Source organism: Aythya fuligula, chromosome 7, assembly GCF_009819795.1.
Source record: "Aythya fuligula isolate bAytFul2 chromosome 7, bAytFul2.pri, whole genome shotgun sequence".
Taxonomy (NCBI): Eukaryota; Metazoa; Chordata; class Aves; order Anseriformes; family Anatidae; genus Aythya; species Aythya fuligula.
In genome coordinates, this window is record NC_045565.1 from 2,682,549 (window position 1) to 2,705,919 (window position 23,371).

The window sequence follows — 23,371 nt, forward strand, 5'->3', positions numbered from 1 at the left end:
TGTAGGATGTGTCCAGCTATTTTTTCTGCAGCTTCAGTTACCTCTGAAGTCAAAAGAAAGGAATGGAATGAAATTGGGCTGTGCCTATGCTCTGTTCAATGGGAGAGGGCAGCATTTCTGGCTAGTAATAGCATTACACGTTTAATAGGACAACCCATTTTCATTCGCCACTACAAAAAACCAGGGGTTGAATAGCAAATGTAAGTAACTACATTTCACCTGAGGTTGGTTTGTCGGAGATTTCTATCATCCTTCTAACCATTTCACAGCCTGTTAAATGAGCTGAGACAACACTTCATGTCACTGTTAGCATTTTAAATTACAAATAACAGTAACAATAAATAGCACCTCGTGTTTTTACAGACAATTTAATCTGGAAGAATAAAAATAACTAGCTGTGCCTGGATGCATGTAGGAGTTATACACATGCATATATTTACTGCCTTATTTCAAAAACCAATTTGAGTCCTAGGAAGCCGTTCCTAGCACTTGATGCTATCTGTGTGTTTGTACAGTATCATCCAAGTGGAATCATGTTGTTTAAAGTGGAATCAACAAACAGCAAATAATTTTTTCATAACAGGTTCTTTCAGCAGCTAACGCAAACCCAGGCTGGAAGTCATCCAGGTGTGAGCTGGGACACCGAGGATCCCCTTTTTAAGGTAACTCACAGATATGCTTGTGCAGTAACACCTGCAACAGACAGCTTTAACCAACGAACGAATTTATGCTTTCTCTTAGTCCTTCCCTATTTGGGAAAGTCTTCCCTGACCCCATCCATCAGCAGTCTCTGCAACTCTGACTCATCCTACTTACATCTACATGCATTGGATTCTGTGGGGGAAAACACAAGCAAAGTAAGCTGCTATCTAACTATCGCTAATCTGATGAACAGGTTTTTCTCATCAGCACCCCAGTCGCACGAATTTTTCGGCATTCCTTCTAAAATATCTCACTAACTAGCATCACTAAGCTGGTGGAGAACAAAAACATCTTTTACCATTTTAAGGGTAATAACTCCCATGTATAATTGGCACCATATTGGTTTATGTGCAGCTAACTGCATTTTACTGGCACTCATTTCCATCGTTGGCTAGGAAGCAAGCAGCCTTCTCCAGGCTACATCTCTGAGCATTCAGGCTTTTGTGCCTGTATGAGAAGGGATGAATCTTTCCATTGTTACTAATAGTTTCACCTCTGGGCATTTCTAAACTAAAATTACCGATCTAACTAAATAGCCTGCTTAGGATAAAATATTTCAACAGAGAATGGGAAGCTGAAAATGTGCCCTAGCTCAGATCTTGGGTAGAACGTCAGCATTCAGGTAAGCCCTGAAGAGAAGCACAGGGGAATACCTCACCTTCTGGAAAGGCTCACGTGAGTTGAACATATGGATTAGTCCATTACTCAGGAGATGAGAACAAGCCCCATTTGGATGGGATCGATTCGGGTTTCATTCCTGCTTTGGGTGGGAGGGTCTGTGGCTACAAATTATGTAGCTAACCCCCATCTGGGTGCAAGAAATTTGAGGCAAAGACAAAATGCACCCCACCACAAAACTGCTATTTTTTCCTTTGGTCAAGACATGTTCGGTTTGCAGTCTCACTCTGAGCCAGAATCATCTGGCCACACAGCCTTCACAACCTACTGCCTGAAAGAGAAGTTTATGTGAGAACATCTGTTTTCAGTAATCTCGTTATAGATCAGCTGTCACGTATCCTTCAAATTACGTGCTCTCACATTTTCATTGCAGATGTGGCAATGGCAGAAGCACGGTATTTCCCAGGGCTGCACCTTTTATTGGTACATTTTTTCCAAGAATACTTATCTTGTAGAATTGGCTAGAGCACAGTGTTGCCTGTTTGCTCTATGTCCTATCTTTAGACCTCAGAAATTCATTGCCCTTACGAATGAGAACGTCATGGCCTTCAGAGCCTTCTTTTGAAAATAACCTGCTTTGTGCATACAGCCATTAGCTGAGCCGACTCACTTGCCCACAGTCCATGCCTTTAAAGTGGTAAGTATCAAAGATAATGCTTCACGTTGCTCTGAGCACTGCAGCTTTAGGATCCACAAAAGGTAGCATTCATTAGAACAAAAAAATGTCCTTTGAAAGACGATGAACTAATTTGGCATTACACAAGACTTTATTTTTACAGATATCAGAAGTACGAAAAGGTGCACTGCTGCAGCAAGCAAGAGCCCTAACGCTCCTGCAACACATTCTGGCTGGACGAGAGACAAATGCCACGTGCCTTCACACTGCCCCATGTGCCCAGGTGAATTTCACCCTCTGTGTCTAACAAATTTCTGTCAATAACATTGGCAGTCTGCTGTGGAAGGGGCAAAGCACTCCAAACCAGCCGTGCAGCCACCTTGCTCTTCTCGCCCGCTTTGGGCTGTTGCTTGACTACCACACGAACACTGAACGTTGCCAGCAAAGCTAACACAGCGGAGAGAAGCACTCTCTTTTCATCTCACTCATGCTTAGGAACTCGTAAGCGTTCTGTACTTTCCTTTTTCCTTCTGAGTCCACCCCTTTATTGTAGATCATGTCCTCCTTCTCTCCACCATATAGGAAGCCCGTTGGCTTAAACGAGCCCCTCTGCAGTTGCTTTGAAAGCCCCATTCAGTCCCCTCACTCAGTGTCCTGCCCAGGTGCAGGAACCTCCAGCCTACCTGTCCTCCTGCCAGCAGGCCCACGGTTGGTCCCCCCAGACCTTTACATAGAATGCAAAAAAGGAAATGAACTGCTTGTATAATATCCAAGAGGAGGAGAAAAGAGGAAAAAACTGTCCATAAGCATCCCATAAAATCAATATACTTCCCAATGACACTAAAGACACAGGTCTGAATTGTCGTCTACATCCTACGTGCTATTTGATGTCTGTTTCTGCAGGGCCAGGTGCAGGCTTTGTGTGTTTGAATCAGGGTCAGTCGCCAGCTTGTTCTGCTTGGTTTTCATGATCTGTTGATTTACGCTATGCTTGTACAGATCCCTGACAATTCTGATGTGAGCTGCCTGTAGTGGATCTTTTGCCCACAGAAGAAGTGAAACAGTTCTGCCACACTTCCTCCCTCCTGGAGAAATGTAATTTTCTCTTCCTCAGCGTGTTCTCTATAGCCAGGGTACATATCTGATACAGATGCACGAGCGTAATGTTGTCACCCACCCGGACTGCTTTAAAAGCAAGTGGCTCTCACCTCCTGGACAGCAGACATTGCTGAGGAAGGCGAAGAGCCCACTCTGCCTGCAGCGCAGATGCCAGGGATGCAGCCAAACAGGGGAAGGAAGAGCACAGGCCCACTGTTTCCCGTAGGGCTTAGGGCTGCTCTCCCACGCGCTTGGATATGGCAGAGGGCTGCATTTGCCACCACAGCCTTTCAACGCTCTTCTTTTTATGCCTCTGCTTATTTTTGAACAATAAATATAAATTGAACACTTTTAAAATCCCAGCGCATAGGATTAGGCACCAAAGCGAGCTAATTAGGAATTAATGACAATTCTCTGTCCTTCTTGTAGCCTTTTTGGATACTTTTTTCAGTTGGGAAATCAGTGTGATTTATTTCACATGTAATTCCTCAAACATGGAAGGCATTTGGTACGAACTTTTAAAAGCAGTGCTCCTTACCATCTGGTGTCCATTGCAGAAAGAACACCATCAGAATGAAATAGCTTGAAATTCCGCTTTGATGCTGTGCTTTGTACTCTTCTTTGGAGAAAATGTCTCTATTTTAATAAGTCCCAATGAGGGAAAGGCTTTGCTGTAGGGAGAAATCTTTCTTTAAAGATATCCTGGCATGTTTTTTGCTTTCACTCTCTTTTTTTGAGTGGGGCAGCTTCAACCAAAAAGGAATGACCCCCTTCCTGCAGCAGATTGCCTCTCATTTCAGAAGAGCTCTAGGAACAGCAATTACTCTCTCCCTCTTGGCTCTCTTCCACCAACTTTCAACGCATAAATCTGCTAGCTAATCCCACAATTAGTACCTGGACTATAATTCTCTCGCTGCTCAGAGCTGGCTTAAGCACGCCCAGCGTGTTGTGGCCATAGAAAACATTCTGTCCCAGCTGGAGAGCCACGCGAGGTTTGTCCCTCACTGCCACCAGGCATGTTCTGACCCTGGGCAGCTGCTGCTACTTGTTCCCGTGGACCAGACCTGGAGGCCTCCTGGCACTACCAAAGGTGCTGCTGCACCACTGAGGATCTCAAAAGGGGACCAGCATGGAGAGCAGGGGAGAGGCAGGTTCACTTAAAAGGCTCAGCTCCTTCTGCTGCACGTTGCAACTTACAGCTCAGACTTTCATCCCCCTAGGAAAAAGAGGTGCCAGCTGTGGCTGTTCCTGTCCTCAAGGGCCTCCTCCCCGGGGTTAAAGTGCCCTGGGACTGCTGCCTCCAGCACAGGGGCAGGTTCAAGCACGGGGCTGCCATCGAAGAGCATGTGCTGCCCATCAGAGCACATTTAAGGCTGCCCAGAAAGCAGCCTCTGCACCGCAGAAAGTCTTTTTCCTACTAGGTGGTATGAGTGTCTGCGGCAGTAACACAAGCCTTGTTGTATGTTTGATACATCCTGAATTTACCTGCACACAAAGCTAGTGTGAATCCCAGTCCGAGGCACCACTACGGTAAAGGCCACTAAAATAATTCCTACAAGCGTCGAAGGTCTTCCCTTAGACTAACTTGTTGCTTCCTTTCAACAAACAGAGAGAGGAGATAAATATTAAATGCAGACAGGTTTCGGCATCTCAGAATAACATGAGTATTTGTAGTTCATGCTCAAACACCAAGAAAAACACTGCACTTTCCAGCATACAAATGAGCTGAAGTGAGAAGGCACACCTATTTCAAGCACAGCTTTTACAGCAGAACAAGGGGACTGTGGTACTTGCCAGAGCCAAACTCAAAACCCCATCTGCATGCAGTGGTAGCGGATGTGTGCGTGCATCTTTGCATACCTATGTATAGCTCAATAAAACATCCACAAGGAAACGCTGCACAGATTCACGTCTCCTGCAAACCGGCTGGATCACGCCATAAAGACCAGAGAGGGGAGTGTGGGCATGCCGGGGAGAGACAAAAATTCCTGACAACCCCTTTCAAAGCAAAGCTGTAAACAAACAAGGGAAAGCAGAGGCTGATGAACGCAGCCAGACTGATAGTTGTGAATCCAGCTCTACGCCACAAGAAAAAGCCCCCGCAAACATTTCAGCATGGTGAGCCTGAAGGGGAAAGTGGCTGCAAATAAAAACAGAACTGACTCACCTATTCTCCTCGTCTAGGATGGGGAAAAAATCGGCAGATAAACAACATGCGTAACTCTTGAAAAACAAACTGTGTTTTTTTTTTTTTCCAGCCCCCTTCACTAAAGGGGAATGATCAGCCAAACAAAATATACTTCACCTTTGAAATATGATTTTTAACCTAGTGAGCACCCTCAAAATAGGAAGAGGTCAACTTATAACTTTCCAGCCAAAATCAGCAGCTGTGGGACCAGGCACGGCTAGTACAGATCACTACCCAAAAAAGCCGTATATGCTCAATATTCCCACCTTCCATGAAGCACCAGGCAGGTTGTTACATGCTAGCTTTATTTAAATAACTTTTATCCCTCCGGAAGACTTATTGAAAAGTGCTTAAAGGGATGTTGAAAGAAAGAGATGCATACAAATAAAGTGGGTAAGGCTCCCCCAGCACTTGGCAAAGTTTCCGAGATGACTCATACATTATGGCTGTGTAAATCTGGGCTTGTGTGAGCGATAGCGCTGGGTTCTACCCACTCTACATTTAAATCACAGGGAAGGAAGCTCAGACATGTACTGGATGATGCACGTCCCCCAGTGCAAAATGCTCAATTGCTGATGCATCGCAGGGAGATTGTTCCTCATCGAGTACTCAGAAAATGACTGCACCACACATCCAGACGGGAACATCACCTGGCTCCCTCGAAGCCATCAACATTTTCTATCCCCAGGGCCATGATGTAGCGATAGGACAAGGGGGAACAATTTTAACCTAAAAGAGGGGAGATTTAGAATAGATATTAGGAGAAAATTCTTCACTTTGAGGATGGTGAGGCACTGGCACAGGCTGCCCAGAGAAGCCGTGGATGCCCCTGGAGGTGTTCAAGGCCAGGCTGGATGAGGCTTTGGGCAGCCTGGGCTGGTGCGAGGGGTCTCTGCCATGACAAGAGGTTGGAGCTGGACAATTTTTAAGGTCCCTTTCAACCAAAACCATGCTGTGATTCTCTGAGGGCTCACATTCTTGTCAGTTGTTGGGGAAAATCAGCTCTTCTGGATGTGCATGGGGCCTCAGGTAGCACCCTACAAGGCACAAGGAGAAAAGAAGGGGAAACGGCTGCAGTCAGACAAGGTTAGTACAGGACAAATACCTTGTGCAACAAGTTGCAGCCTGGACGGTAGCCCACACACTCCAGAGATTAGCTGAAGCTCTGAAATGCACTTCAAGTAGCGTCCTTTGAGGTGCCATCTGGTGAATCATTTACCGGGAACGTCTTAATCACATCAGAGGCATCTATCAATGCAGTGGATTTTCTCGGCGTTTAGGGCTCCTCCTGCACGCTGCACTCAAGGAACAGATACATCAGCACAGAATTAAACTTTACGGTGGTGTCAAAAAAGTCTGCAGCGTATCACCACCACGAAGCACTAGGTTTTAGCAAAGCGGTATTTCACTGCTCCCTCAGACAGGCTGCCACTCCACGGCTTTGCTCGTGTTTTTGGGGGATTAACTACGAACAGGCACCCACCGCAGGCACAGAGCAGTAAAGTGGAGCGGGGCAGCGGGCGGGAGGCGGCTCCGGGGCGCGGGTCCGTGGGGTCGGAGGGGCTGCCCGGCGGTCTGTCTGTCGGTCTGTCCGTCTGTCTGTCTGTCTGTCGGTCTGTCTGTCGGTGGTTCCCGTGCCGCCCCGCCCCTCCCCTCCCCTCCCCGCTCTGCCTGATTTACGGCTGTGCTGCAAACGCCTCCCCGCAGCCTCTCGGCTCCGGGCTCCGTCTCCATCCCCCGAAGTTTTCCCCAGCCCGCCCCGCCGAGGCGGAGGATGCAGCAGGGCGGCGGGGAGCGGGCCGCCTGCCCCTGCCCCTGCCCCTGCCCGTACCCGTGGCCGGAGCCCCTGCCGCTGCCGCTGGGCAGCCTGGCGGCCCTGCGGGCTCACCTGCAGCACGGCCACGGCGGCGTTGAGCGGCGGGGGCCGGCCGGGGGCCGCCCGCTCCTCCCGCTGCGGGACGCGGCGCCGGGCTCGCCGCCGGAGCCCTGCGGCCGGGGCAGCGCCTCCAGGCGCCGGGAGGGGAAGCCGGAGCCGGAGCCGGAGCCGGAGCCGGAGGCGCCCGTCAGGGCGAAGCTGAGCAGGGTGGTGGAGGCGGTGGACGAGGCGGTGGAGAAGCGGCTGGCCAGGCTGAGCGGGGAGCTGGCGCAGAAGACGGCGGAGCTGCTGGAGGTGCGGGCGGCCTTCGTGCAGCTCTCGCAGAAGAAGCAGGAGGTGCAGCGGAGGGAGCGGGCGCTCAGCAGGCAGGTGGACGTGGCGGTGGAGATGATCGCGGCCTTGAAGCAGCGCCTCAGCGAGTCCGAGGAGGAGCTGCAAAGGAAAGAGGAGTAAGTGGGGAGCAAGGGCTGATGGCTCGGCACGGGCCCGCCGCGCTCCTGGGGCGGTGAGAGCCTCTGGGGGAGCGGACAGGGGATGGGTTGCTCACCTGCTGGTTGTGAAAGGACCTGGTGGCCACCCCCGGGTGGTGACTCCATCTCTAGGGACGTAGCCCCCTGGCTGTGTCCCCCGCAGGTAGGGCACAGCTCCTCTGAGCAGTGCCTCTGGGCAGCAGCAGCTCCCCGCTCACTAACCTGGACGTTTTCGCTGCGCCCTTGCTCCTGTGGGGTAGAAGCAAGCGTAAGCCATCACCAGCACGTAATCGGATTGACGCTGACACCTCTAATCCCTTGGCTTTTAAAGGAGGCTGGGTAAGTGCTGGGGGAGACCTGTACCAAAACTGAGCGGTGCCTCCTCCCCGAAACCCCCCCGCTGCATGCGGGGCAGCCCGTGCAGGGCGATGGCCTCCTCCTGTGCTGCAGCAAAGCCCTGCTGGACGCGGTGCTAAAAGGCCACCCCAAGGAGGTGTTTGGGGCAGACACAGCACCACGAACCTGGAGTCACCGAGGGGCCATGGGGACCAGTCGCCAGAGTCACTCTGACTAACCCAGCCCATCTAAAAATCCGCTCGTGAGGCAGCCATTAAAAATGTAGCGAGAGCTGATATATTATTTATACGTGAACTACTTAGTTTATTCTGCACTTGCTGAAACCTTTCAGGCTTTTTGGAGCAGCACAACTTATTTTAGAGGAATGCAAATGAAGAGTGTTGGTAATGGAGTGGCTCCAAACCAATTCACAGGCTTACAAAGGGAGATGCTAGTTGCCATGACGCTGATCTTAGAAGAAATAAGGAAGGTGGTGTAGGAGTTCAGTGTGGGAAGTTTGGAGGGCTTTCATCGCTCCTTCCCGCAGTCTAAGGACTAAAAAGAAAAGATGCTGATGGCTCCTCCATCAGTAGGAGTCAGCTACAGTGAGACAGTGCAGCTGATCCCCAGGAGAGGGGGCAGATACTCAGCACTTCTGATTTCTGAAACATTAGGGCAGCTTCATGGACAAGAAGATTCAAGGACTCATGTACCGTACAGTTTGAAGTAGTTTTGATATTCCCATCTAGCCAAACTCCCCCTATGGGCTCTGTCAGAGTGTGATTCAGCCCACTTCTTCTAGAAGAGTATCTGGGAGTGGGAGGAATTGCTCTGGGGAGGTCCCTTCTTCCCTCTGCAGCCTAGAGAGGGACCTCAAGTAAGCAGATGTTGTAGGCAAGATGCTGAACTTGGGGTATCTAAAATGAGGCATGAATTGTGCCCCACACAAAATCTCTGAGATGTGCGTGGGAGGGGAGTCGTGCAACACCAGCAGCACCTCATCATAGCGCCAGCTGGGGCTCGTTCACCCCCTCCCTGCCCTGCATCTGGAGCTGGGTGAGGCAGGGGATAGATGGAAGGGTGCCCTGGCTGCTCGGCTCCTTGCGTTGCTGCCTCGGCACAGAGCGCTGTCAAGGCACTCTGAGGAGGCTGTGAGATCAGGCAGGGTGTGTCAACAGGTAGAGGTCACAGAAAACCTGATTTGTCTTCTAACAGCTTCTGCATTTCCCATCTTGGGGGACAGCGAGGGATACAGCCACAGAAAGCTGTACGGTACGGCATCCTAATTCAAGCATCACTGTATAATTAGGAAACTGAGAAGGAAGGTGGATATAAATCGTGCTTTGTGAAAGCACAGCTGATATTTCGATGGGCAGCTTTTTGACCCTGAGTCTCTACAAATGTCCAGACACTTAGTTTTGTGCCAATAGCAGGGAAGCTCTTCATGGTATGTAGCGGTAGAGGGGGAAAAGAAAGGATCTTCGTGGCTCTGGTAATGACAGTGTCACTTGTTTGGTTTTCTCTTGGACCACTGGTAAATTCTGAGACCTGTCCATATATTCAGCCCTCTGTGTGTTCAGAAACTCACTTACTTGGTGTGCTGAAATGACTTTCTCCTTCAAAAAGGAGGATCTCAGCTTTGGCTTTGATTTCTGGAAGAAGTCCAGATGATTAGAAAGCCAAACAAGACTGCTTAATGGAAATTGCAGAAGCAGGAGTTCTCACTGCAGATTGTGAAAAGTCAAAGGCAGCCCTTAGGGACTGCTTTGATACTTGCTGACCTTCAGAAACAAATGCTTTCATCAGTTTCTTTGGACTGTATTTTTTTTTTTCTATGAGCAACCTTGTGAATATGGATAACTTTTCCCAAAAGTAGTATTGATATTGATCCACTATAGCTGAAAACTCGTTCCTCTGTCCTCTCTTTAAAAGAGGAAAAAGAAAACACCTTCCTCCCAGAAATATCTTTGTCACCCTTTTCCAGAGGAAAGCGGTCTTCCTTTGGGTTCTGAATGGTTGTCCCTGCTACCAGACATCAGGAACAGGGTGCATGTGAAAACCAGAAAAGGGTTATTAAAGGGTTATTACCAATACGCACTTACAGATCTCAGAGATGGAAATAGGGCTACTCGAGATCAGTCTGTGGGTTTAAAAAAGAAATCTTGTGAAGAGGAAAGAAATTCTAGTCCAACTCTTAGATAAGGTCACAAAAACTCTTCTTTAGAGGCTCTTCTAGAGAAAAAGTTAGCAACTGATATGGAGATGAGTTGTGAAGGGTAGGACAGGTGGAGGCACCACGCTAACTAGAGTACTGCATAGTTAAAGCAGTAATACTGTCTGCACAGAGAAGTCCTAGAGCAGGTGCTGTTGTGTCACTGAGTCTCATCAAACTTAGAGAGTTGAACAGCCAAAGCTTTTTTTTTTTTTTTAATTATTATTATTACCTGGATGTTCTAGAGAAGCAAGCACAGCTACTAAAGATAGGTCCCAGTTTACCAATCTGCCTTAGTTGGACCCTGAACAGTTTTGGTGAATGATGGCCACAGCGTCAAGCCTTCAGCAGAGCTGCTGAGCAAACAAATGATCTAATTAGAAAATGTGCCCTGAAAGGGATTATTCAATGTCTGATGAAGGAGAATGCAACTCAGTGTGAGCACTGTGGTGTTAAAGCTAACGCAGGAGCCTTCCCAAAGGGAGTAAGACTGTGTTGAATAAGATAGCAAGAAAACCATTGAAAATAAAACCAGTTCTCAACTCCTTCTATTGGACACCTAGAGGCTTGTTTCTGGAACTCATGTAAAAACAATGAAATGGCAGAGTTTGATTTTTTTGTCTTCAGTAGGTCTAAACAGGGTATTTGAAGATACAGTCTTCAATAGTGACTTAATTTCACTTTGTCTCCTAATTATAGGGCAAGAGCATTCATGTAGTAAGTTGTCATATCTCTGACAGCAATTTCTTTAACCAACCTATTACATTTGTTTTAAGACTATGTGGTCATGCCTCTGCTCTGGCATAGCCTGCAATAAAAGGGCTATTTCAGAATAGCGATTGTGGTGAGTGGTTATTTTTGCCACTGGCTTCACCTGAAATTTGCAATTATTGGAACTATTTGTTCAAACAGCAGCTTGACAAGGGGATTAAGAGTAGGCTTTTAAAGATCACTGCAATTGGTGCTTCTTTAAAACAACAGCTTGCCTTTAAATATGAGAATCGCTTGTACAACAAACCGGTTCGGCTTTTGATGACCACAACTAGATGTTGGTTTTCCACCCTTGGTTTCAGGGGGTCCTGCTCCCTCTTCCCCATGTCCTTTCATCTTCCTACTCAAGCCATTGCTCCCCTCTCAGCTGCACTGGTTCCAGTGCAGCAGGACGAGCCCACAAAATGGGGCTGGGAAATAAAGCATTTTAATCCTCACGGTGTCACCCCAGTAAGCTCAGGGCTCAGATCTAGACCACAACCCAGCAAATGGGTGCAACTGCTAGGACAGTAACTTTCTGAGAGGAGGAGGTGTGAACCTCTTAAATCAAATGTGCTGATAGCAGTGTAGGAATAGCGGTGTAGGAATGTGAAACCGCAGCCTAATGAGCAACAGATACCAGATTTCAGGCACAGAAGGCAAAGGGGTGATGGATTGGGTCAGCAGTCTTAATACTTAATGAATGTTCATATTTTAAATAGTTTCTCAAGGAAATGGAAACTTGCTTTGGTAGGAACTTCCCCATCTTTAGGTAAAATAACAAAAAAAAATTGTTTTTTTATTCATTTTAGGCAAAGTGCAATTCTGTAAAGGGATTTGATGCTTGGGTGCAGTATGCCCAGAGCCTCGTGCCTGTCTCCGCCTACGGAGCAGTTGCAGGTGTCAAAGCGGCTGTAAATAGTCCTGGGACCAGCGAGATGTCTCTGTAGGAGGGCTTGGTTGCAATGTGTGAAACCATTATCCCTTCTTGTCAGTTGGTAAGGAGCTGGAGCTGTCCCAACCTCTGCATCTACTCCGCGTATCACGTGTTTGTCTGCTGAAACCCGGCGACCTCTAAGGGCATCCGCAGGGCCCACATGCCAGCAGCTGCCTGGTAAACAAGAACTGCGGCTCGCTAGTTCTGCAGCGACTACCCCGTGATCTAGTGGTGAAGGCAAAAGAATAAATGTCACCTAGGCCGCTCTGATTTACGACTTCATTTACCACATCTGACACTGCCTTTGGGAAGAGCTCTTCTCTGTCAGTCTGGCAGCATGGGCACCTCCTGCTCCTCTCAGACACCTCCCTTGTCTGCTTGTCTTTCTCTCTGTTTCCCCGCGCCCCGATACCACAAACTGCTGCCAGTTAATGTGCCCTCTGCTCTCTGGGAAGGAGCAGTCGTTGCTGCTTCTAAAAGCTTCTGTCTGATGGAGGTCACAGCACCTGTGACAGAGACACAGGTGCTGACAGAGCTGCCCCTTCTCCCCGCTGCCCAGTCATAGCCCTTCACCAAGCCATTGTGCTATGCAACCTATGTTAATATTAGGATTGCATACTGTAAGCAAACAGGATAAGTCACTCTGCTGCCCATTACAGAAATTTACAGAGGCCCGAGCTGCACTGAGCATCATCGAGTCCAGGCAGAGGACGCAGTGGCAGGACCTAGCGCTGCTGGTGCTACAGCGAGGGCCAGGGTGGTGCTGAATGAGAAGAGGCAGGAGGCTGCAGGCTGACAGAGCAGAGAGCAAACAGAAGCAGAGGAGAGTGGGAAAGAAGTGCTGCTGAGAGCAGAGGGGCTCCAGGGGAGCTAACAGCTCTGCACAACCTTTCCTTAATATAGCAGCAGCACTCCGGATGTAGAATGATCAGCATAGGGTAGCAGAGACCTCCAAACAGAAAGGGCAGTGCTTCCAGGCTGAGCCAGGCTTTAATAAATGAGTCCTCTTCCAGGTGAGTGCTGTTCTGTAAAGCTGCTGAGCCCAGCAGGCCTGTGCTGCCGTGCTCTCTGTTTTACACCTCCACCAAGTGGGCCCTGTAATGCTCGCACGCCCACCTTCCCTCGACTTCATTAGGAGTCATTAGCTGACCTGCTGGGAGCATCCATCATCCACAGTGTCAGAGCACAAAGAAAAAGATGGAAATCATGGCATAACGTTCACCCAAAAGTTGGCAGAGGCCTGGAGAAATAAATTGCAAGTCTATAAGATAAGCACAAAATCATCACATCTATCAAAAATAGATACTAGGAATAGGACTGGAGAGAGGGTTATCACTGTAGGTAGGAAACGTCTGTGCACACTACAAGATGATAAAGGCAATTAAACGGATAAGCAGTGGCTGCAGAGAAGCTGCACAAGATATTTGAGCCGTTTCCCTGTTGTTCTTGGGGGGAGGAGGGTAAAAATGCTTCTGAGAGCTTCCTTCAGGTAACCAAGGCACAGGAGTGGCGCAGAGCGAGCTCTCTGAGGAAGAGGTTGTGGAGCAAGTAGGCTTATTAGCAATTGCTCCTCGGGGCTTGGTGGTGTTCGGAGAGATTTGAATGAAGTAGAAACAAAGTACCTGAACTAACAAAAGTGCTGCTTACCAGGACAAGGCGTGAGACTGAGCCCTAGTAGGTGGCCGCATTCTGGCTCCTGTCTTCATAGAAGGAATTTACAGAGCGGTTGTACAGTTTCAGCACAGAGGAAAAGTTTTAGATAAAAGTTATTAAAGGCAGATTCCTAGATTGTATCAAGGCACATGAACAAACAGATAAAAACAATGCATACGCTTTTCCTTTTTTTCTTTCTTGCTATCTTACGGATAACAAAATGGTACTGCTGCTGCTAGTAACAGTTCCTACAAACAGGGGCTTGTAGGATGCCAAGTTACCTTGAGTAGTCTAGAAAGCACGAAGAATCCTAGGGAATTTATTGCGTCTATGTGCCTGTTCTCCTGAGAGTGATCCAAGCCTTCCAGAAAAAAAATCCCATTTTCCCCCTTCTCTCTATGTGCAGCTCACTAACTGCATGTTTGTAGGAAAGGAAAATTTATAGGTGATATATTCATGCCATGGAGCAGGAGATTAATGAATGCTTTTTAATTACCTTTACTGGCACCATTACAAATACTAGCATTCATGCAACTATCAGCCTTCTAAAAACAAATGCCAGGTCCTTGAGGTGATGCTCGTCACCTCCAGCCACAGTGGAGCACACAACCTGGCTGCGTGGCCATGGCAGGGACGTGCTGGTGGTGTCCTGGGCTGGCCAGTCCCTGCTCTGCCCCAGCACTTCTGCTGGAAGGCTGCGTGCAGCTCCCCTTCCTTCCCCAAAGGAGGGATTTAGAGCCAACCTGGTGGGTTTCTGTCCTTTGAGCTTCCTGTCTGCTGCAAAAGAGCAACCTGCAGCAGTGCCATGGGCTTGGTAAATCCAGAGTAGCTTCATGAAGTTAAAGTGCTGTAAGTGAGGTGAGAACAAAGCCCTCAATGTGACCTTATTGAGTTTAGATTTGCTTCCTCCTCGGCATCCTTCAGTGCCTTTTTATTACCAAGTCACTCCGAGCAGTCACAGAAAGTACAAAGCCTTGAAACGGGGTTTAACGAACAAGGCTCCTCTCAGTTTCTTCAGCCAGACTTTGTGGGTAAGTTCGTATAAACTAACCTTCATGAGTGTGCTCATCCAAGCAGTACACGCTGGTTTTTAGCTCGTTCCTGCCACTAGGACCAGGCACGTAAGCAGCCTGCTGATGCACTCTGCTCTGGCTCAGAGCAGGCAGATGCAGCTTGAAGTTCAAATGGCAGATTTCCACAGCTGACCACTTACGCCCAACTTCGTAAGACAAAACCAGCTCACTTAAAATAATTATCTACAGCAATGCTGAGTTAAAACAATCTTTGATGAAGCGCAGAGAACATTTGGATTTGTTATAAACAAGCAAAGCTTTGACAGGCCATTACTGCTACAAAATGTTTCCTAATTTCGGCTTAAAACGCTTTTTTCTCAGGCGCTGTGTTTCCACCGAACAATCATGCCCTGTTTCATTTGGCAAGCGTTGGTTCCTCCAACTCCCACACGCTGAGTTTTGTACAGAGCAAAAATTAACGTGGCTTCACTGGCAGAGCAGGGACTGTTTTTCCAGGCGTTTAATAACTGGGGAAATCCTGCATGCTCAGATTTGCCGTTTTCTGTAATACATGGCTGGCTGTATCCAAATGTTTCCCACCCAGAACTCCTGAAATGAGGCCCAAATAGTGGCTCACTTACCACCCCGAGTGTGCAGAGCCCTTCAGGATGAGCTCCATCTCCATACATAGCTGGGACCTTTCACAGTCAGCAGCACCATGTGTTGCTTCCAATTGTGCTACCAGACAAGCAGCACTGCTAAACTCCTGACCTAAACTTGGTCTTCCCACGCACTTACTCCTTGCTCCAAGATCTCCAAATTCTCCCTTAATCTCCTGCGCTCCCACCAGCTCCAGCTCATAGCGCTGCTCTTTGAAGTACTTGCAGGATTGCAGCCAAAATGGAGCTTGATGGCCGCAGCAGCTCTCTGAAGTTAGGAACTAGCACAGCAGCTGTTTTAAACTACCACTGTAAGATTATGATGAACCGGGAAGGTGATTTGGGGATTTCATCCACTCCTCTTCACGTTTCAGGACTGATAGGCACATTTATAAATAGGAGAAGAGAAGGTGGATCTGTTTTCAGCTAAGTAGCTATGGCTGTGCCCAGGTACCTTGAGTGGTGAATGGTTTTGCTTAATGATAACGTTTCTGCCCTGCTGTCGGTGGACCAACAGGATCTATGGACTATTGCCAAGAGCTCTGAGTGTGACAGGAAAAAAAAACAACCAACTGCCCATAAATTTACATTCAGCATTCAGGGCTCCAGATCTGTAGTCAGTGTCCACAAAAAGATTGAAATCCCTTACTGGAGGGGAAGGACAGTAATTAGCTAGGTGGGATAGCACCACGAAGAAGAGAAGCAGCGCCAGTATTTTTCTGACAGCAGTGAGACCAGGGCTCTCCCCATTATTGACACGTTGCCTCTCTGTGATGTTTCTGTCTTACAGAGAAGTTGTTACTTTCAACCACTTCCTGGAAGAAGCGGCAGAAAAAGAACTGCGGGGAAAAGCCAGGCTCCAGCACTTCATTGAGAACCTGCTGCAGCGCGTGGACCTGGCGGAGAGGCAGCTAGAGTATTACCAAAACCAGCAGGTCGCCTGCAGCCACATGGATGTCAGCGACCACGTGGTAAGCCAGCAAAGCCCTTTCGTTAATTCTCACCCACCACCAGAGGGAAAGTGCTCGACTTTCAGTGTGAGTAGGCTCAGTGGGACGGGCTAATCGCTTCCCCAGACAGAGCTGGGTTTATAAATGCTTCTGTAGACTTCTGTTTTATTTATGTTTTAAGCCGCCACTTCTCATATTTGTCATGCCTCACGCAGAGCGTGTGTTAAGTAGGACAAGGTGAGTTTCAAACAATTTTGAGTCTCATAGAAATCTGAAAAGTTCTGGGTCTCACTCACCTGAATTTTGTTTGCAGCTTAGAGCTCTCGATCATCGTTGTAAAGGGTGGTGTGGAAAACAACCTGCAGTTGTAACCAAATCATAGGGTGAGGAACAAAGGCAGCAGGCAGGTGAGGATTCCAGCTTTGTGCCCTTAGAGCTGCAGTCAGGTACTGCTACCTAGGGCATGGGACGAGCAGTGATGGCTGCAAACGCTGCTGGTTTCTGCTGAGCAGAAAGGATGAGAGCAGTTAGCAAAGGTGGGAAAAGGAGAGCAGAAAATAATGAAATATTTCCCAGGTTTTTTTCCCAGCTTTGGCTACTGCTGACGTTACCTTTGCTGGAAACAGTTTCCCTTGTGTCATTTACTGACTTGGCAGTTTTCTGGAGATCCCTGAAGATTTTCAGGAAGGATGTGAATCCCTGTAATGGACACAGAAACCTGCTGGCAGGTTTCAGCTTGCTTTCTGTAGTTCCCTATCAGCAGACGTGTAGGAAGAGCGAACGGATTCCCACAGGCCTGTCAGACGAGACTCCACAGCCTGGAAACCACTGCTGTCTGAACAATGCTTTTAAAAATAACCATTTCTTTCAAAGCCCTCATTATTACTACTTAAACTCCCTACAAAGCATTACACTTATATGGCAAGTTTTATCCATGACTTCTCCAGAACATGTTAGTTTCAGTGAAGACCCCACACTGCCTATGCTAATTGCTCACCCTCCTGGAGGTGAGATGAGAGGCATTTGATCATGCACAGCACTAAGGAGGTCTGTAGTGGTAGAAAGCCAAGGTTTCCGTAGCCACGTGGAAGACAAAGACCTATAGACAATTTGGGGTGGGGATGGAGAGGAGCACTGGTGTCCCTCAGTGCTGCTGGGGACAGAGACAAGAGCTGGTAGTGGAGGTTTTCTAGCTGCTCGTGTAAAGGAAACACATCGCTGCAAAATTAAAGGCTCTGAGAGAAAACTAATTTAATACAGCTTATTCAGGCACTGTCCCTTATTAATTATCTTGAACACAATAATTACTGCTCATTGTACCATATTGTTTAACCTAAAGTGAAGCATCTCTGTTCAACCCACACTTCTTTAGCAATTTACTGGGATTATAATTATGACAAAAATAACGGGGAAAAGTCCAACGACTAACGACAAATTAAAAAAAAAAATAAGTTAGAGGAATAACAATCTGAAAACGTTTCTTTTCCTTATGTTTCTTTCATGAACATTTTTCTTGTACTAACAGCAGGTGAAAATGGAAATGTGGTTTTGAAGACTGCATGTATTTTATCTCCATACTTTAATTGCTTGGTAATTTAATACTAATATTTACCACCTGTTTCTTTTTTTTCTTTGCAGTTTACAGACATTTCATTAAATAAGAAACCCAGATGCCTGTATGTATGTCTTTTTATTTTTCTCTTACTAAAAGATGTAACTTGACATGCTTAAATTGCTGCTTTTGCATTTCAAATTGATCCAAAAGCCTGAATCAAGTTGGGTTTGGATCAAGTTCTGTACCTTAGTGGGGTCTGTATTTATGGGACGTAATAAAAGAAAAATAAATTACTGCTCAATCAAAAGCTTTCTGCTAAATCAAAAATAAAACGAGACATTCTTTAAAGGAAAACAAAGAATATAATTTTGTGTAAAATAAATGATTCCTTTCTGATTGACTTTAACAGCCTGTTGCAGTGCTACAGTTGTTGAATGTCTTTGGTAGATGCAGGTCAAGCTTCAGCTGAAAATATCTTTAACATTCTGTAGGGAGGAGAGAGACAGCTGTCATTTCCTAACTGTCAACTTAAAAATCACATGTAAGCAAACAAGTGTCTGGAGCAAGTACGGCTGCTGGCAACATCTCAGGTTACTCAGGCAGCTGCTCTGGGAGTAGCACTAACACGGGCTGTTCTGTCAAGGTGAAGTCTTTGGCCTGAGTATAACACAGTTTGGTAAAATCCATTGGTTGCTGACAAACGGTGGGAGTTCAAAGGCATATGTAAAATTGTGTAGAGGTTTCTGCTTACCCATTGATCCAGTTCTCCTTTAAAAGGCAATGGCAAAACTAGCATTCGGTGGTAGCCTTTATTTGGAGTTATCAGATTAAAAATAGCCCAGCTTGTGCTACCAAGCAGAGAGGGTAGAGGAGAAGATGCTCAGCGGGGTAGGGAGGGTTTGTTTTGCTCTGCCTGCTCTGGGGATGAAGGCAAACCTCAGCCTGATGCAGGGGGAGGTGTCTTAAGTCCCTGCCAACCCACACGACCCCGTGATTCAAAGCCCAGCACCTCGGAGTCACCTGTAGTGGGGGGCTGCCCCTCCCCGTGAAGCAGCACTGCCTTTCAGCGGGCGATGGCCTGCGTCTGCAGCCACCTTAGAGACCTTCTTCACCCTGACTACTCATTAGGGGCAGAAATCCACCTCCTCTGCCACAAACGGGTTTAATTTAAATACAGCTCAGCTCTTCTGGGCAATGCCCTCCTGTCATCTTACCCGTGACCCGAGCTGGTTTTAACAAAGCTGCCAGCAGGTAAAGCCATTCTGTAGGTAAGGCTCAGGTCCTGTGCAGTTGGTTGGCTTTCACTGCCTCCTACCAAGAAATGCAGAGGCTTTCCTGACGCCCTGCAGGTCTTTCCAAGAGCAGGCTTCAAACGAGGGCAGATTTGGAGAGAGACACGCCAAGAGGAACGCGTTTTGCTGGTACCAGGTGTGATTCAACCAGGAGGTCTCTGCAAGTCTGTGAGGAGGAGGGGAGTGCACAAGCATCAGGTAGCATCGCTGGCTGTTGCTGTGAACCAGGACCAGCCCCGAGGGTGGCACAGGGACGACAGAGTGAGGCTGCACATCCTGATGGGAGAGGGCTTGCACAACGGCAGCTTTTTCCAAAACTGGCCTTATCAATGCCCAGTACTGTCCAACGCCCAAGACAAGAGCACAGATGGGTTTTCAGAAACGATGAGCTCTGGAAAATAGCCCTGTGGGAGCCCTGAAGAGACTGCCGCACAAGCGCACACATCTGCTCTTCCCTTCAGTCACAGCATCTGGGCAGACACGAGCTGGGGCCTGACGTGTGTTGTGCTGCTGTTACACTGCATGTATCTGCCATAAACCGTTCTGAGATGATGTTAAAAGGGACCCGACTTAGCCAAGCTGTGGAACTGAGGTTTCAAAATAAAATCCCGGAGCAGAGGGCACGGCGCAGCCCGCACAGCACCGTGCCGTAACTCCTGAGCTCACCGATTTCATCAGATCCTGCCAGGCCCGAACCATGGCACAGAGAACAACGAATTCAGCTCGCTTTGCCCTTTAAGATTTTGCTCCCTTCTTCACGCCAGTTTCTCTATTCCCCTTTCCTCTTCTCCCTTTCCAAATTGCAGCCTACAACAAAGTCAAAGCATCCCGGGTGGCCAGCACAGAGGCAGAGCCGAGTTTCCTGAGCTATTGGCCCCTGGCAGCTGCGGTCCCCTAGCCCTTGGCAGAGTCCCAGGCAGGGCTCAGATCCCACCAGCAGCCCCCGCAGTTCCTGCACCCACTTTCTGCTCTCATTGGGACCGTGTGGTCTTCCAAAGACACGGGGACAACCGTTCACTGCAGAAGGTTGCTGTGAATATGCGCATCTTTAAAATCTCTTTAGATTAATAAGTTAACGAGGATATAGACCTGAGCGAGGTGACAGTGCTCTAAAATCAGCAGAATCATACCTCAGTTAAAATGTAGATGAACATGCACGAAGAGTCCATCAGTAACACGTGTAGTTCCTGTAGCGAGGGATGATTTTGATTATGGAGAAATGTCATTTATATTGCAACTGTTCTTAACTTTCAACCTGGTCCTGTAAAGCAAGGCCATTCTGCCTGCAAAAATACACAGGTTTGGGACATTTGGGGCAGCTTTCACTTTGCAAGACAGAATAATAATTATTAATAACCGCTATTATTAATTTCAGGAGCCGAGGAAGTCAACATGCCTCATACAACATCCCCGACACAAAGCCTCATTCCTTTCAGAAAGGAAGAGTCTTGCTGAAAAAAGCAAAGGAAGAAAAGAACAGTTTGCAGCAGGTCAGATGCTTCTACGAACCTGTTGATTGCCCACGAGAAATATGGAGAGCCCAAAAGAAAGGTGAACCAGGCTGCTCTGCCAGGAAAGTGAGCGCAAAATCCAAGATGGGTAAAAAGAGCAAACAGCTATAGGAGCGGCTGACGATCTAAAGTAACACAGGAGCGTGGCTTCAACAGAACAAATACTGAATGAAGTTAATTATCCCACTTCTCCTATCCACCTGGCCATGCCAAAATGTAACAGATCTAATATAGAGAAATGTATACAATATGGAATATTTATATTATTTAGCAACGCCATTCCCTCTTTGGGCGCTATTAGAGAAATGACATTTTATTGAGTTTACACAGAGGGTTTTCTATCTATTTATTTATTTATAGAGCTTATTTTAAACAACTGCAGTTATCTTGCTGGGCAGTACTGTGGCTGTACGTTTAATTATTTTAGTGGCAGCATGTAGCTTGATAATTTATTTTCCATCTATGCTGTTGCTGAAGTTCAGAAGAATCCATTTAATCGGCACCCAAACAGTCACTCTTCCAGCTTAGGTAGGTGGAAGATCAATGACTGACTGCTACCTGCACAAGCATACTTGGATGCAAGAAGCCTACTCGAGCTGCTTGAAGGCTGCTATAGCAGCAGATTGCCACCCTGGATTTCCCTCGGGAAGCCCACTTGGGCACATCTCCACATTTCATTACCTCCGTTAAGCAGCCCAGTCCTGCCAGCAGCCACGGTCCCTGCTGGTGCGAGTTTGGGTTGCTGCAGTGTCTCAAGCACAGCTTGCACACCCCAGCAGCTTTCTCTCTCCTTGGGCACCGGCCTCTGGTGTCCCTTGGCACGAGGGCAGAGCTGGGCCCCCGGAGGCAGCTCAGCAGCGAGCAGCAGCACGCCGCAGCGCGTGGTGCCCTGAGCAGCCCTTGGGTTGGTCGGGAAGGACCTCAGAGGGCTGTGATCATAACCTAACCCCTTCAAATCTTCATCTCCATGACGAGTCCTTTCGGGGGAGATGGCTCCTCAAATTTCAACTCAAAGCCCAAGAGTAACGAAGACAGATGACCGCAGGATGGGAGTACGGGTGTTTACAGTGGTTTGTGCCAATTAAAAGGATCCTTAATTCATCAGAGTATTTATTAAGATGATTTTTCCGTGTGTACAGTTTTTTGGTAACCTGAATCCTCACGCCATGTTTACAAATACGAACATCTTGTTGATGTTACTGAAGAGATTTGTTTTCTCAAGCAACAGAAAGAATAGATGAGACGAGTCTGCGTAAATTATTTTTAAATGCTCATAACAGATGTAAATCGTTTTTGTGGAAGGTGATTTTTACAGTACGCGTATAAAGATTTGTGAAAAATGTTTTTCATTTTTATAACTATGACTGTAAGCAGAACCGAGTATTAAAAGGCAGTGCATCGCTATGATTACTGCTGCAATAAGCACCCGAGCTGCAATATTTTTAAAGCAGAAGAGGACCGGTCAGTCAGGTCAGGTAACGACAGGTGTCATACATCTGCCGGTGCACAGAGTCCCCGAAAGTAGCAGAGTGAAGAAAGAGTATTATGCCTCACTTTTCTTTTACCTAGTGGATGTGGAACTATCAGATACATGTTCAGAGTTTCTCAACACTGTTTCGATAGGAAGTCACCATGTAAAGTCAGTTCGGGTATTTAGGTTGTACTGACATTTTAACATTTGTTTAACTCTGTCACAAGGCCACACCTGGCCTTCCACTTGCCATTGTGTGGTGAAGAGGATCTGTCAATTGTGTTGCATGGGTTTTGGTCGGGTCGTGTGTTACAAGAACTTGCCTAGGAAAACCATATCATAGAAACAACCTTTAGGTTTTTTCCATTTCCCACATCCTACTAACATGAAGAAATGGTAATGAAGGTGATCTTTAGAATGGAAGTAAATACATTAATATGTTCCTTTATCCACTTGACACTGAAAGAATATTTTTATTTTTAAATGCCTATCTACTCTATTAGTCACCAAAGTTAAGTGCAACTACTAGTTCACAGATGAGATGTTTATTTTATTATTTATTGCGCCAAAATCTTGACTGTAAGTGGGGGAGGAAGAGAAAAAAGAGAGTGAAAGACGCTGCATGTTCTTAAACTTTTCAATTTAAGTTCCAGTTACTTGCTGAACAAATGCTGGGTTAGTTAATCAGAGAGAAATTGGATCGGATTGTAACCCCGGATAAAAGTTTTTAGAATATAAACATTCTAATAATAAAGATATATTTCTCAGTTACTGTCTCATTTTACTTTGTGAAAACACAAACATTTAACTTGGTGAAATGTTTCTTACAAAAGCCTACCCAACAGCAGAGAAAAAGACAATGAACACCTTGAAAGACAAAGCCCATTTGGGCTTCTGTTTCTTAGATAAAATGCCACTGATCTTTCAGAGCTATGCAGAGCAAATTAACCCGAGAGACACCTGCAGCATCTTGGCCCCACGCAGCTCGCACGTCACGGCCCGCTCAGAGAGGTGCGGTACCTCAGAGGAAAGCGTCCAGGCACCAGGCTGGGTGACTGCTGGGAGCCTGGGACGACTTCGGGAGCAGGGAACGCTGGAATTGGAAACTGTCTGTTTAAAGGTATTCTAAAATCTAAAATCTGAAAGCGTTCTGGCAGAGCTGACCACTCACCTTTGAATTGCACTGAAGCACATTTTGCCCTTCGAGACGCTTTGAGGACACCTAGGTGGGTTGTCTGAAGGGCAATGCAGTAGGGCCTGGCCGCCTAGTTGGCACACGTTTTAAAATAACCCCTTGTCCAAAACTAAAAACACCTCGGAGCAGCACATATGCGGGCTGGGCCCTTACAGGTGACCTTTGCTGAAAACAAAATGTTCCGACTAGCGCGTAACGTTATCGGCCAG

At 47.3% G+C, this 23,371-nt stretch overlaps 2 protein-coding genes across 2 annotated transcripts in view; one reads left to right on the top strand and one right to left on the bottom strand.

Annotated features, from left to right (window-relative positions):
- RTKN2 (rhotekin 2) overlaps positions 1-6,995 on the bottom strand; it is a 43,900-nt gene extending 36,905 nt beyond the window's left edge. The window contains exon 1 of the mRNA XM_032191526.1: positions 6,388-6,995. The gene's annotated coding sequence lies outside the window, so the exon portion shown is untranslated. The remainder of the gene's footprint in view (positions 1-6,387) is intronic.
- A 61-nt stretch (positions 6,996-7,056) lies between these two features.
- ZNF365 (zinc finger protein 365) lies at positions 7,057-22,734 on the top strand. The gene is made up of 4 exons (XM_032191114.1): positions 7,057-7,607; positions 15,979-16,159; positions 17,777-17,814; positions 20,361-22,734. Exons 1-4 carry the CDS (start codon positions 7,057-7,059, stop codon positions 20,605-20,607), a joined length of 1,017 nt encoding a protein of 338 aa, XP_032047005.1. The 3' UTR covers positions 20,608-22,734.
- The last annotated feature ends 637 nt before the right edge of the window (positions 22,735-23,371 follow it).